The 15,782-nt window shown below is 43.1% G+C and overlaps 1 protein-coding gene and 1 pseudogene across 4 annotated transcripts in view; one reads left to right on the forward strand and one right to left on the reverse strand.

Annotated features, from left to right (window-relative positions):
- The window catches only part of ZNF81 (zinc finger protein 81), a 62,371-nt gene that overhangs the window by 13,479 nt on the left and 33,110 nt on the right, over positions 1 to 15,782 (reverse strand). For all 4 annotated transcript variants that reach the window (XR_004424294.1, XR_004424293.1, XM_033118846.1 and 1 more), the window contains exons 3-4: positions 9,326 to 9,452; positions 2,788 to 2,883 (exon numbers count right to left, since the gene is read on the reverse strand). Coding sequence is in view for 2 of the 4 variants with exons in the window: in XM_033118846.1 (XP_032974737.1) it covers positions 2,788 to 2,883; positions 9,326 to 9,452 (223 nt within the window). In the remaining 2 variants the exon portion in view is untranslated. The remainder of the gene's footprint in view (positions 1 to 2,787; positions 2,884 to 9,325; positions 9,453 to 15,782) is intronic.
- Positions 11,652 to 13,391, forward strand: LOC117024710 (polypyrimidine tract-binding protein 1-like; annotated as a pseudogene).

Here is a 15,782-nt window from a genome sequence, read left to right on the forward strand (position 1 = left end):
AACACTCTTACAACTCAATAATAAAAAGACAAACAGCCCAATAAAATATGAGAAAGATATTTGAATAGACACTTCACAAAAAATGTACAAATGGTCAATAAACACGTGAAAAGATACTTAACATCATTACTCATCAAAAGAATGCAACTTAAAACAGTAATGCGATACCATTATACATCCACTATAATAGCAAAAATTAAAGAGACTGATGATAGCAAGTGTTGGTGAGGATATGGAGCAACAGGAATTCTCATGTATTGCTGCTGAGAATATGAAATGACACAGCCACTTTGGAAGACAGTTTAGCAATTTCTTATAAAGCTAAGAATAAACTTATTATATGACTCAGCAATTCCACTCCTAGGTATTTACCCAAAAGAAACATAAACACACGTTCACACAAAAACCAAAATGTTGGGGCCGGCCCGGTGGCTCAGGCGGTTAGAGCTCCATGCTCCTAACTCCGAAGGCGGCCGGTTCGATTCCCACATGGGCCAGTGGGCTCTCAACCACAAGGTTGCCGGTTCAATCCCTCAAGTCCCGCAAGGGATGATGGGCTCTGCCCCCCTGCAACTAAGATTGAACTCGGCACCTTGAGCTGAGCTGCCTCCCGGATGGCTCAGTTGGTTGGAGCGCATCCTCTCAACCACAAGGTTGCCAGTTCAATTCCTTGACTCCCGCAAAGGATGGTGGACAGCGCCCCCTCCAGGTCCACTAGCAACGGCAACTGGACCTGGAGCTGAGCTGCGCCCTCCACAACTAAGACTGAAAGGACAACAACTTGAAGCTGAACGGCACCCTCCAAAACTAAGATTGAAAGGACAACAACTTGACTTGGAAAAAAAGTCCTGGAAGTACACACTGTTCCCCAAAAAAGTCCTGTTCCCCTTCCCCAATAAAAATCTTTAAAAAATATATTCACTGCAGCTTTATTCATAATAACCACCTGTCATCAACAGGTGTATAGATTTAAAAAATTACAATATATTCATACCATGGAATAGTATTCAGCATCTAAAAAGAATAAACTAGTGATATACTCAACAACATGGATAAGTCACAGAATCATTATGCTGAATGAAAAGAGTACAGACAGTATGATTCATTGATGTAAACCATTAATAAAGACAAATCTAATCTATAGTGACAAAAAGCACATCAATGGTTGTCTGGGGCCCAAGTGACCGTGGTGGGCACTGACTACAAGGGCATGAGGGAGCATTTTTGCGTGAGGGAATACTATATACCATGCTCTGGGTGGTGGTTGTACTAGTGTGTGCCTTATCAAAACTCATCAAACTGTACACTTGAAATGTAGATATTTTATTGTATGTAAATTATACCTTAATAACATTGATTTGAAAAGAAAAAAATAAACTCATAGATACAGAGAAAAAACTGATGGTTGCTAGATGCGAGGGGATTGGGGGAAGGGTGAGAAAGGTGAAGGGATTAGGAAATACAAACTGGTAGTCACAAAATAGTCACAGGGATGTGAAATACAGTATGGGGAATATAGTCAGTAATGTTGTAAAGACTATGTAGGGTGTCAGATGGGTACTGGACTTATCAGGGAGATAACTTCATAGATTATATAAATGCCTAACCACTGTGCTATACAACTGAAACTAATATAAAATAATACTGAATGTCATATATATAATGTATATATGTATAATAATATGCATATATATATATGCCAAAAATGTATACAAGTGGACACTTTAGTCAACGTTGCTCAAGCAGTAGTTCGCCATAATCAGAAGTTCTGGACGCTGAGGGTAACCACTTTGAGCACCTCTTGTAATTGCAGAAGGCAAACGTGACTTGTATTCACCTTTTGATATGAGTATATATTGCGTATTACAATTTTAATACAGTTTTCCTTTCTTAAAATGTGTATACATTTTTTGGCACTGTGTGTGTATGTGTGTACGTATGTGTGTGTGTGTGTGTATGTATTCACGCGATGTAAAGTACAGCATAGGGAATATAGTCAGTGGTATTGTAATAACTATGTGCAATGTCAGATGGGTAGTAGACTTGGAGGGGTTATCACGTTGTGAGGGGTGTAAATGTCTAATCATGTTGTTCTGTACCAATACTACCAATACCTGAAACTAACAATAAAATTTAATTTAATTTAAAAAAATAAAAAAGGAAAAAATGCTATGTGGCAGTGATCATAAAGTTAGAAGATGGAAGAGAGACATGGAGATAGGGGAGGTGTAGAGGAATGGGGAATCTGAAGGTGATACGTACAAAGAGAGGAGGTGAGGCTGGTTGTAGGTGAGTTTACTGGTACCTTAAAGTGAAAAGATGAAAGTGAAGGGAAGAATAAAGTAAAAGAGTAGTAAGAGAAACAGGAGTGGGACAACCAAATTCTTTTCAAAGAAGGCAAATCCATTCAAACCTGAATGTATATGATAAGAATCTAAGACCATGGGGTTGGGATTTAAGTAATGAAGCATAAAAATGTGATGGAAGGAGAGAATATCCAAGAAAGCAAGATCCATAGTGAGGAAGGCTGGCATATGATCCAGAGTATAGGAACTGCAGCAATTCTCCAGGAGGAAACTCAAGCAAAGAAGACAGTTGATTAACAGTAAGAAATATAAAGGGAGAGAGCAATTTGGTATCTGAGAGGACAATGTTATTTATTCACCAGCAGTTTCTGAAGTTTAAACCTTCAAGAAAAGCAGTAATAATAGCATTTTAAAGGCATCGGCCTCTCTTAGAGAAAAAAAAAGTATTTCCATGTCTCCCTTCTTTTCGGGTTACACTCACCCAAACAGCTTTGATGTGGGGTTTCTCCTTCCAATATCCATGGCTCCTCTCCTTGCTCCAACTTGAAGATGAACTCTGGTTTGGGAACTTCATACCCTGTTAAGAGGACATAATAGAGAATTCAGTCCAGCTTTCCATTTATTCTTTGGGAAAGTAACCACATTTCATTGGGAAAAGAATAATAATCACAGAGGTGAAAGGGACTGAAGAATCCAGACAAATCAAGGATGATAGCATCACACACTTAAGATATCCCAGTGTACTCAGCAGCTGAGAATGGAAATACCTTCACTGAGGTTCTGTCTCAGTTTCCTAGCTCTGCTCTAACGAAGTGCCAATAACTGGGTGACTTAAAACCACAGAAATCTATTGCCTCATATTTCCAGAGACTAGCAGGGTCATGCTCTCTCTGGAGCATACAGGGGAGAGACTCTGTCCTTGCATCTTCTGGCTTCTGGTGTTTGCCAGCAATCTTTGGCATTCCTTGGCTTGTAAATGCATCACTCCAGTCACATGACCATCTTCTCCCTGTGTGTTTTCTCATCACCTTCCCTTTATGCATGTCTATTTCTGTACCCAGCTGGTAATGGAAGAAGTAATTTTGCCTCAGTATCGCAACATAGAAATCTGGCCTCAGTTTGCAGTTAGCTGGCCTGCCCTCTAGATTTCAAACTCAAGATTGCAATCTACTCTTACCTGGATTTCCAGCCTGCTGGCCTGCCCTATAAATTTCAGACTTACAGTCCCCACAACCAGGTGAGCCAATTCCTTAAAATAAATCTCTACCCCACATATATGAAAGTGTGTGTGTGTGTGTGTGTGTGTGTATGTGTACTCTGTATATATGCATATGAGGTGTGATTAAAAATTACGGTGAACATTTAAATTAAAAAATTACAGTAAAAGACACATTGCCATTAGTCCCCCTCATTTCGAACACACTTATCCCATCATTTTTGCCACTTTCTGAAGCAGTTCTGGAAGTCCTCTTGCATGAGTGTCTTTAGTTACGCTGACGTGGCTGCCTCGATGTCCTGAATCAATTCAAAATGTTTACCTTTCATTTTGACTTTGGAGAAGAGCCAGAAGTCACACGGTGCCAGATCTAGTGAATAAGGTGGATGAGGACACACCGTAATGTTTTTATTTGACAGAAATTGCCGTACCAGAAGTGATGTATGACACGGAGCCTTTTTGTTGTGATCACAAAATACGGTGAATGCTACTGCCAAGTGCCATCCAACAGAAAGGCAGCGATCTTCAATACCGGAAGTGGCGCGTCGAACCTTTGTAACAGTGTGCGACAAGTTTCAACTTGTTCGGTGCAGTCAGTCGGGTGTGAGCTACTGTTGAGAGGTGTGTTTTAAAGTGTGCCGTAAATCATCCTCCATCATGACAACATTCCATGTCACACATTGCTTCTGGTAAATGGCAATTTCTATCAAATAAAAACATTACGATGTGTCCTCACCCACCTTATTCACTGGATCTGGCACCGTATGACTTCTGGCTCTTCCCCAAGGTCAAAATGATTCAGGACATCAAGGCAGCCACAACAGGAAAACTAAAGACAATCACAAAAGGGGACTTCCAGACCTGCTTCAGAAAGTGGCAAGAACGATGGGATAAGTGTGTTCGAAGCGAGGGGGAGGTTTTTTGAGGAGAATTCATGGCAATGTGTCTTTTACTATAATAAAGTATTTTATTTAAACATTCACTGAATTGTTTGATCACACCTCATACATATATATACTGTTAGTTTCATTTCTCTAGAGAACCCTGATACAATTTTGGTACTGAGAGTAGTTGTAGAGGAACAGAATCTTGAATCTTAAGGATGCATTTTCTGAACTGGTTACGGGGTTTCTGGAATCGGTTCCCTATTCTGATTAGATTTAAAGGCACTAATGATTCTACTTCCAGTTATAAAGAGGACACTGATAGTCTATGGCATGATACAGCTCGGGTTTCCAGGCAGGAATTCCTGACCATTCTCGGGAATTTTTTTCGCTTTCCCTTTCCCGAATCACAAGAAAAGTTGGTGGGGAAATTGGGAAAATTGGCTCCTTGAACCCAGGTGGTTGGTAGTATCGGCCGTCACTTTGTGGAAATGATTCATGGTGGAGAACAGAAAACAGTTTATATCTTGGAATTCGGGAACAGGAAAGCGAAAAAAATTCCTGAGAATGGGCGGGAATTCCCGCCTAGAAGAAACCCTAAATACAGCAATAGGGATATGCAAAATATCACCATTGGATACTGTTACTCAAATGCTTGTAAGAGGCAAGGTTCTGGGTGATCATATATTTGATACCCTAGAAATTTTTATGAAACTTACAAATATAATAAGATTAGCTGGTTGCTCTTAATTGCACTGGACAAAGTGGGGAAAGAAAAGCATGAGCTCAGTGATTTGATTTCCCAGCTCAAGCACCACATAAATGATCTGAAAATTTCTATGTCTGTCCTGAAAGAAAACTTTAGCTCCTATAGCTGAGATTGCTGAAAACCAAACCCAGAGTCTCATCCTGTAAATAGCTAAGCTACAACCCAAATTGAATTCCCAACTTTGGAGGATGTCTGCTGTTACAGTGAGGCCACTGATTAGGACGGAATGGGATCCTGAAAATTGGAATGGGGACATATGAGGACACTGAACCTCTAAATTCTGATGAGCCTTCATTGCCAGTAGAAGCAGACCTTTTACCCCCAACTGAGATTACCCACCCCTACTTTGCCAGAGGAGCAAAGTGACTTCCCCTGAGGTACTTGCCTGGCAAGACACTGATGGTTCCCTTCAGGACCCACTCCACCACACTTGTTTGTTTCTAGACCTATAACTAGACTCAAGTACCATCAGGCCCCAAAGGGTGAGGTGCAGAGTGTGACCCATGAGAAGATGCACTACACGCCAAAAGAACTGCATGATTTGTCCAATTTATACAGACAGAAATCTGGGAAACATGTGTAGAAATGGATATTAAGAGTATGGGATAAGATGGGAGGGGGTTGGGGGCTGGGTGTAAAAGGTGTAGGGATTAAGAAGTACAAATTGTCAGTTACAAAACAGTCATGGGGATATAAATAAAGTATAGCATAGGGAATAAAATCATAATATTGTAACAACTATGTATGGTGCTAAGTGGGTACTAACAGGGAGATGACTTCATAAATTATATAAATTTCTAACCACTATGCTGTATACCTGAAAGTAATATAATATTGAGTATCAACTGTAATAGAAAAAAAAATTTAAATTTTTAAAGAGTGTGGGATAGTGGTGGCTCCAATATCAGCTGTTGTACCAGATGTGATTTCATTGCTTAAGCAAATTAACACATCTAACACTGCTACCCAGTATGCAGCTATTGATCTGGCAAATTCTTTTTTGGCAATACCTGTTAGTAAAGACCACTAGAAGCAGTTTGCCCTTTACCAAGTTGACTGTGCTATAAACAGGTAAATGTAAGGCCAGTCCAGCTATATACCTTCACGTCCTACCTCAGAGGTATCTCAAATCTCCAGTGCTAGGTCATAATTTGGTTTGCAGGGATCTTGGTCATCTTTACCTTCCGTATCACACTGGTCCATTATATTGATAACATGCTGATTGCGCCTAGTGAACAAGAGGCAGCAACCACTCTAGACTTACGGGTAAGAGATCTGTGTGTGAGAGGGTGGGAAATAAATTTGACAAAAATTTAGGGGCCTTCCACCTCAGTGAAATTTCTAGAGGTCCATTTGTGGGTCAAGACATCCCTTCCAAGGTGAAGAATAATTGTTGCACCGGGTCCATTGTACAACCGCGAGAGAGGGACAATGCCTAGTGAGCCTGTTTGGACGTTAGAGGCAGTATATTGCTCATGTGTGTCACGTCGGCCCATTTATAAAATGACCCAAAAGGCTGCTAGTGTAAGAGACTGTTAGCATGAGAACTGCTATCTTTAGGTCAGGGTTAACAGCCCCTAGCCTGAAATAACATAATTATAAAATTCCAGGATGTGGGCAGTTGCAGCATGGAGACTAGAAGTTCTGTAGCTTATCTTACACTCCTTATAGCTATGCAAGTCCTGTAGCTTATCTTATACTCCTGGTCTCCTTGTCCTGTAGTAAATCTTATACTCTTTGAAGCTATGTAAGTCCTGTAAGTTTATCTAGTACTCTCTGAAGCTATGGAAAGCCTTGAAAATGCTATATAACCCCTTGGCTTTAAGTGTTTGGGGTCCTTGTTAAAACCCGCTGCGTCGGGCAGAGACTCGGACCCCAGCTGGCTGGAAATAAACCTCGCTGTGTGACTTGCATTATTGTGCGGGTTCTCTGTCTGTCTGAGGGGGACAATTCCGGACCTTAACACTAGTTTTGAGTGGGGCCTACGACAACAGAAGGCTGTGCAACTGGTCCAGGCTGCCGTGCAATCTGCTTTGCCACTTGGGCCATGAGATCCAGCAGATCTAGTGGTGCTTGAAGCGTCAGTGACAAATAGAGATGGAGCCTTTGGCAGGGCCCTATAGGTGAATCACAGCATAGGTCCTAGGATTTGGGAGCAGAGTCCTGCCATCCTCTGTGAATAACCACTCTCCTTTTAAGAAACAGCTTTTGGCTTGTTACTAAGTCTCAATTTACTTGTTCACTGAATTTAAGCTGACTGAATTAGTCAGTGGAGGAAAAGAAACTTAGCAAGGATTCCCTCAGTAACAGTGAGTGAACATGGAAGAGCCCAGTACTGAATCCTTGCCCCGTGGTGGGACACAGGAAATGTGGCATATGGAAGACCGTCTTCCCTGTGCCACTCGTAGGGGACCCAAGTCCTGATCGAGACCTAGCCTGTGGATGGTGTGAGGCCAGTAGCAGCCCCTGGAGCACGAAGCCTGGGTCTTCCTAGATTTGTGTTGCTTGAGAATGCAGCCCAAAGAGAGTGGTAAACTCCATCTAAGGCTAAATACCCACATGAAATCAATAGTCAACAAGTACCATAAGGGAAAGTTTAAAAGAACTTTGAAGACAGCGTGTAACTGTTGAGAGATATGACTTCAAATCAGACGTGGCAACCTTACACTGTCAGCCCTGGGCAGTGGTCCTGCCCCTTCAGCCCTGAAACCAAGTAGGAGACTCACCCTTTGGAACCAAAGAGGGGACAGCCTGTCACCCTGCACCTTCCTTGCCTATGCTCTCTGGGCCCACGGTGGCAGTGATAGCCCTACTGACTTCTGAACCATTCCTGGGGTCATTCATCTCTTTTCTTGACATTTCTAACATGTGTTCACAGCCAAATAGCTTTACCAGCCTGTTTCTTGTCTGTAGCATCCCAGAAATCTAAGAGCCTTCTTTCAGTTTTTCCTATCTCTGTTCTCTTGAGCCCAAGCTGGCAGCGTTTCTACTGAGATGGTTGATTAGATCCATACACCTAATCTCTTCAGTAAATGTTTGTCTAGCCACATTCTTGGTGTTCTTTCCAGGGCACACCTTTCCATTTTGTACAATGTGGATAGACTGAGAATTTTTCAAATCTTCACGTTCTGGTTCCTCTCTACTAACAATTCCTTCTTCAATTTCTCTCTTTCCTCTAGCATTTTACTCTAAGTCACAGGGAGAAACCAGGCCACCCCTTTAATATTGCTCAGAACTATCTCCTCAGCTAAATACCCAAGTTCATCGCTTACAAGTTCTACTTTCAAGCCTAGAAAACACAATTCAGTCAAATTCTCTGTCACTTTATAACCAGGATTCCCTTTCCTCCAGTTCTTAGTAACATGTTTCTCACTTCCATCTGAGACCTTACCAAAAACATCAAAACACCTTTTCTCTATGTATTTTATTTTACTTTACTTTACTGTATTTTATTTGTATTTCTGAATCCCTTCACCAAAAGCATCTTTAACATTCGTATTTCTACCAACAGTCTCTTCAAGGCAATCTAGGCTTTTTCTGTCAAGTATCTCAAACCCTGCCCAGCCTCTGCTCACTGCCCAATTCCAAAGCCACTTCCATGTTGTTTTTAGGTACGTGTTACATCAGCACCCCACTTCCCAGTACAAAAATCTGTATTTGTTTCCTAGGGTGACTGTAACAAATTATCACAAACTGACTGGCTCAAAACAACACAAATTTGTTGCTTCACAGTTCTGGAGACCAGGAGTCCAAAATCAAGGTGTCAGCAGGGCCGTGCTCTTTCTGAAGGTATTTGGGGAGGAACTGCATGCCTCTTCCTAATTTCTGGTGGCCTCAGGCATTTCTTGGCTTATAGATGCATCACTCCAGTCACATGACATCTTTTCCTTCTGTGTCTGCGCACTGTCTTTCCTCGGTGTGTGTCTGTCTCTGTGTCTAGATTTCCCTTTTTTATAAAGACACCAGTTATACTGGATTCGGACCCATCCTAATAACCTCATTTTAGCTTGATTATTTCTGCAAAGACCCTATTTCCAAATAAGGTCACATTCTTAGGTACCGGGGGTTAGGACTTCAACATATTTTATTGGGGGGACACAATTTTACCCATGACAGGCTCCTTGCAGATTCATAGGGTGGCTGTGCTTACCCACGGAGAGCAGGTGGCTGTAGTTCTCCAGCGTCACCTCCTGGTACAGGCGTCTCTGATTAGAGTCCAGTTGCTGCCACTCCTCCCTGCTGAAGTCCACAGTCACATCCTCGAATGACACCGAGACCTGTAACAACACAATCCTGTTCATGGTGACATGGTCAGCACTGGGCGATGGGGAGAAGATAGATAGGAAGTTGTTTGTAATGACTTTTTTCACCATGATATGCCATACGGTATGCCTACGAAATACCTAGTTATACATAATGTTATATAGACTACAAATATCAAATCATGAATTTTTGCTATTAATTGTGTACAATATTTACTTTTTCATTTTAAAAAAATAATAAATTTGTACAGGATTTGACCTTGATACTGTTTTGTTGTTCTTTTTAAGGGGATATTTGGGTTCTATATTTTTTTGAAGGAAGCATATATATTTTTTGCAAAGTTTCACATAGCTCCCTCTACTGTTGCTTTCATTTACTTTAAAAAATATGGCCATTTTCTTTTGATGTCTTTTTATTGCTCATTCTAATTTAATCACATAGTGGTCAGAAAATATAATATATTCTGTATAATTCAACGTATGGTCTATCTAGGAGAATGTTTCACATGACCCTGGAAAAGAATGTGTATTCAGCTGTTGATGGCTGTCGTGTTGTATGACATATAAATCAAGGTGGTTGAGTGTTACTGAAATTTTCAAACACTCCACTTCTTTGTCGTCTATTTGTCCAAACAATTATTTGTTAACTTTCTGGTAAAAAAAAACTGATAAGGAGATGGTAAAGTCTGTATGGCTGTGCAAAGGACCTAGAATAGCCAAAGCAAGTCACAGTATGTTGGATTTGTACTATGTAATGTTAAGACTTACTATAAAGCTACAATAATTCAGACAGTGTGGTGCTGATGTAAGTACAAGTAGATGGTATATCAGTGGAACAGAATAGAGTCCAGAAACAGGTACACACATATATGGACAATCATTTTTTGACAAAGGTGCCAATGTGATTTCATGGGAGAAAGGAAAGTCTTTTCAAAAAATTTTGCTGAAGGGGCCGGCCCAGTGGCTCAGGCAGTTAGAGCTCTATGCTAACTCCGAAGGCTGCCGGTTCAATTCCCACATGGGCCAGTGGGCTCTCAACCACAAGGTTGCCAGTTCAATTCCTTGAGTCCTGCAAGGGATGGTGGGCAGCGCCCCCTGCAACTAAGATTGAACACGGCACCTTGAGCTGAGCTGCCACTGAGCTCCGGATGGCTCAGTTGTTTGGAGCATGGGCTCTCAACCACAAGGTTGCCTGTTCGATTCCTCGAGTCCCGCAAGGGATGGTGGGCTGTGCCCCCTGCAACTAGCAAGGGCAACTGGACCTGGAGCTGAGCTGCGCCCTCCACAACTAAGACTGAAAGGACAACAACTTGAAGCTGAATGGCACCCTCCACAACTAAGATTGAAAGGACAACAACTTGACTTGGAAAAAAAAAGTCCTGGAAGTACACATTGTTCCCCAAAAAAGTCCTGTTCCCCTCCCCCAATAAAAAAAATCTTTAAAAAAAAATTTTGCTGGAACAAACAGATATCAGTACTGGAGGAAAAACAAAACCTTGATCCATACCTCATACCCTACAAAAAAAATAACTCCTAAATTAACAAAAATTAAGTTCTAGTATGACTGAATTGCTTTTATCAGACCAACTCTCATACAAATAACAACTATAAACTCTGAACAAAATGTAAAAAACTACTATCTGAAGATACTGAGGAGCAACCCAAATGAAGCATGTACTACAAGAGAGTTGATGCTTAGAAGAAGGGATAGCTCTGGATGTGTTTACCTTTTTTTAAGCTTTTAGCTTGCGAATAGGTCCAGTCAGTGCAATATATGACTTACAACAACCAAAATATATTCCAAAACAACTCAACATAGAAAGAGACAGAAAGGTGTCAAGAGAAAGATACGAGATTTAGGAGTAAATGCAGAGATTGACCCTGAGATGATCCAAATGCTGAAATTAGCAGAAAAGGACTTTCAGTAAGTTATATGTAAGTATGCTCAAGAACATAAAGAAAAATATGTTCATAATGAATGAATAGTAGGATAGCTCCACTGAGAAATAGAAACTATAAAAAACAATCAACTGAAAAGTCTAGAACTGAAAAGTACAATCTGCAACTAAAAAAAATTCACTGGATGGGCTTAACGGCAGAATGGAAATAACAGAAGACAGAGTTAATGAATGTAAAGACAGACCAATAGAAGTTATCCAATCTGAAAAGTAGAGATAAAATTTTTGAAGAAAACAAAACAATAGAGACTCAGGGATGGGTAAGACAAAATCAAAAGATCTAACATACATGTAACTTCAGGCCCAGAAGGTTAAGGAGGAAAGGGGCAGAAAATATGTTTTAAAAAATAATGGGCATTCTGGCGCCTCCACTGTATGTGCAACAGATGGCATTGTCCCAGACCTAGCAGTTGGCAAAAGCGGGGATCGGATGAGCTCTTCTCTGCCGGGTCACTAATGGATCCTTTATCAAGAGCAGCAATTCGGCCTCTGCAGCAAATGGAAATGACAGCAAGTAGTTCAAAGGTGACAACCGAAGTGCAGGTGTGCCTTCCAGAGTGATCCATATCCACAAGCTCCCCAGTGATGTCACTGAGGGAGAGGTCATCTCCTTGGGGTTGCCCTTTGGGAAGGTCACCAACCTCCTGATGCTGAAAGGGAAGAACCAGGCCTTCATGGAGATGAACACGGAGGGAACTGCCAATACCATGCTCAACTAACTACTACACGTCGATGATGCCAGTGCTGCACAGCCAACCCATCTACATCCAGTTCTCCAACCACAAGGAGCTGAAGACAGACAGCTTCCTCAACCAGGCACGGGCCCAGGCTCCCTGCAGGCCGTGAACTCCATCTAGTTGGGGAACCTGGCTCTGGCCGCCTTGGCCGCTGAAGTGGATGCTGGGATGGCGATCCAAAGCCCGGTGCTCAGGATCATCATGAAGAACCTCTTCTACCCGATCACTTCGGATGTGCTTCACCAGGTCTTCTCCAGGTTCAGCACAGTCCTGAAGATCATCCCCTTCACGAAGAACAACCAGGTCCAGGCACTGCTGCAGTGCACTGAGCCTGTGAGCACCCAGCACGCCAAGCTGTCCCTGGACAGGCAGAATATCTACACCTGCTGCACATTCTGTACTGACTTCTCCAAGCTCACCAGCTTCAACGTCAAGTAGAACAACGACAACAGCCGAGACTATAGCTGCCCCGACCTGCCCTCTGGTGACAGCCAGTCCTCGCTGGACCAGACCATGGCTACAGGAGCTGGTTTCCCTCCCACCTTTGCCATTCCTCAGGCTCCAAGCCTCTCTGTCCCCAACATGGGGCCCTGGCCCCTCTGAACATCCCATCAGCAGTGACAGCTACAGCTGCGGGGGGGCAGATCACCATTGCTGGCCTGGGGGGGCTCTGGCAATTCCATCCTGCTGGTCAGCAACCTCAATCCTGAGAGAGTCACACCCCAAAGCGTCTTTATTCTTTCCAACATGTACGGCAATGGGCAGCGAGTGAAGATTTTGTTCAATAAGGAGAATGCCCCAGTGCAGACGGCAGATGGGAGCCAGGCCCAACTGGCCATGAGCTACTTGAACGGGCATAAGCTGCACAGAAAGCAGGTGCACATCACGCTGTCCAAGCACCAGAATGTGCAGCTTCCCCACAAGGGCCAGGAGGACCAGGCCCTGACCAAAGACTACGGGAACTCACCCCTGCACTGCTTCAAGAAGCTGGGTTTCAAGAACTTCCAGAACATCTTCCTGCCCTCGGCCACCCTGCACCTGTCCCACATCCCTCCCTCTATATCCAAGGATGACCTCAAGATGCTCTTCTCCAGCAACGGTGGCATCATCAAAGGGTTGAAGTTCTTCCAGAAGGACCGCAAGATGGCGCTGATGGAGATGGGCTCCGTGGAGGAGGCCATCCAGCTGCTCACTGAGCTGCACACCACGACCTGGGCAAGAATCACCACCTGCGGGTGTCCTCCAAGTCCACCACCTAGGCCCCACCCCCAGCACTGGCCGGCCAAGTGGCCGGCGACAACTTCCATCATTCTACAAAAAGCCACTTTAAAAGCAGCTGAAGTGACCTTAAAAGACCAGTGATGTTATATTTTTAAAGAGAAATCCGTTTACCTGATTTTTAAAAAATTAAATCTAATTCACCTTGCTCACCTTGGGGAGATGGGGTGCTGGCTGCCGGCTCTTGGTGGCTGTGGACAGTGCCCGCTCCCCAGGCCCCTTGCCTGTGCCTTCTGCAGCCTGCAGGCGGGCGCTCCCAAACCTCCACTCAGCGTTCTTGTGCCTTAAACCCGCTGCTCCCACAGGGCCTTCTTGCAGTAGCAAACAGGTAGGGGTTTGGGGGCTGAGGGGACAGCGTCCTGCAGGGATCATGTGCCTGGTGTGGTGGGAGGCCACCGTGCAGGGGCTGCCCACACCCCAACCCTCATCTAATCAAGCGTGCGATCCTCCCCAGCCCAGCGCTTCGGCTTGGAGCTCGTCAGGCTCTGTTGTGCTTTGACGCAGTGCGCATACCTGTGCCTAGCAACGTCTCCAGTTGACCAAATATCCTAATATTTCTTCATTTATATGCAAGAGAAATAGTTTTAAGTAACTGTTTATATAGCAAGATAAAAATGGTATGAGTGTGTAATCTAAATTTCTTCCTTGTATGACTGTATACTGTACTTTTTCATTTATTCCTTGTAAGTCGCAGGGCAGAACCTAGTTTCCAGGGCAGATGCCACGGTATGGGGAAGGGCTGGGGAGCCCAGGTCCTTCTAGAAGCCCCAGGCCTCCATCTGAGACCTCCAGATGTCTTACACCTAACCTGCCCTCTGCTTCGGAAGACAAGCGCTCTTAAGCTTTCAGGGTTTATTTTTCCTGCAAATTTTGGAACAAAGTTTTGTTTCTGTTCTTTGCCTCTAATGCTGGGACCCCAGAAGGTGGGACAGTGGCCCTCAAGTCTTAACTGCCTCCTTTTCCTCACATCGCCCTGTACTCCCTGCTCCAAGGGGCTCCCCTGTGTGCAGACCCCATGCTGGCCGGCCCCTCCCTCGGCTTGGACCCCTGAGTTTCGATGTTGGGTGGGCCAACGGTGTAAATATTTATATATTTTTTTTTACTTGTTATAAGACATGAGGGGCAGCAAACGCCGTTTTCTATGGTGACACATGTATATTTTCATACCAGTAATTACAAGCTCAGTATTGTAATGAGCAAGGCACATTCCATTGCCTGCCCCATGGCTTGTAATGACTTGTAATGCAGAGAACAGAATTAAAACCATTTTGCAACAATGGCCTTTCCCACACGCATTCTTCTGTTCATGATGTAGAAGGCAGTGGCCAGTCTATATGGACTTTGAATAAACTCTGTCCCACACTCCGAAATAAATAAATAAATACAGGGCAGGAACTTCCCCAATTTGGTACCCAACACAAATGTACAAATTAAAGAAATTTGGCAAACCCCAAGCAGAGTAAATCCACAGAAAACCATACCAGACAACCAGAAAACCACTGTGGTCCAACTACTGAAAATCAAAGAAGAAAAGGTTTTGAAACTAGTCGGGAAAAAAGAACCAAAATGACATATTACATATACAGAGAAAGTGACTTAAATGACCATTTGTAGCTCAACAGAAGAAATGGAGGTCAAAATACAGTTGAATGATACTTCTAAACCACTGAAGGAAATGTGTTATCTGGGCAAAGTTAGGAGTTCCATGATTAGGTCTCAAGGCCTAAGAATAATTCAAGGCTTTTGGCTGCACCCTCTGGTTTCTTGGTCCCACCCTCTAAGTCATCTTTTTTCATGTAAGGTGGCAGAACAGGTTTCTCAGCCTGCTTCCTGCCAGTAAAATTTTGGGGCCCAAGGTCTTCTTTTCATTTTGTATAGTCTCTATCCCTTTCAGTCTAAGGTGGTAGCGTTTCTGCTAATATAGTTTGCTCTAAAATTTTACGGGTCATCTATGGCTCTCATTGGATTCACTCCACTAGACAAAAGCTGCACCCACAGATCTCTTTGAGATAAGCCATTCTCTACCTTGGATTCCTGTTGGAGGAATAAGGGAGAACACTCTTTAGCTTCCTAGAAGCCCTCTTTTCTACTGAGAAGATCTATGAGGTACCCTTCAACGAGTCTTGTGTGGCTGAATACTCTAATCCTCTGATCTTTCTTAGGTCTTAGCAAAAGGTTGTACAGCACATCTTTTGCTTTATTTCTAGACCACATTTTCCCGACAGTGCTTCAAAGCCACTTCTTAATTTCAGTATCTTGTGCTATCTGCAGAGGCTAATAATTTTCCAAACCATCAAGTCCTGTTTCCTTTGTATTTAACAGTTTTTCCCTCAATTTATTTATCTCCTTTTACATTTTGCTACAAGCAGAAA

The sequence above is a fragment of the Rhinolophus ferrumequinum genome, chromosome X (assembly GCF_004115265.2).
Source record: "Rhinolophus ferrumequinum isolate MPI-CBG mRhiFer1 chromosome X, mRhiFer1_v1.p, whole genome shotgun sequence".
Lineage (NCBI taxonomy): Eukaryota > Metazoa > Chordata > Mammalia > Chiroptera > Rhinolophidae > Rhinolophus > Rhinolophus ferrumequinum.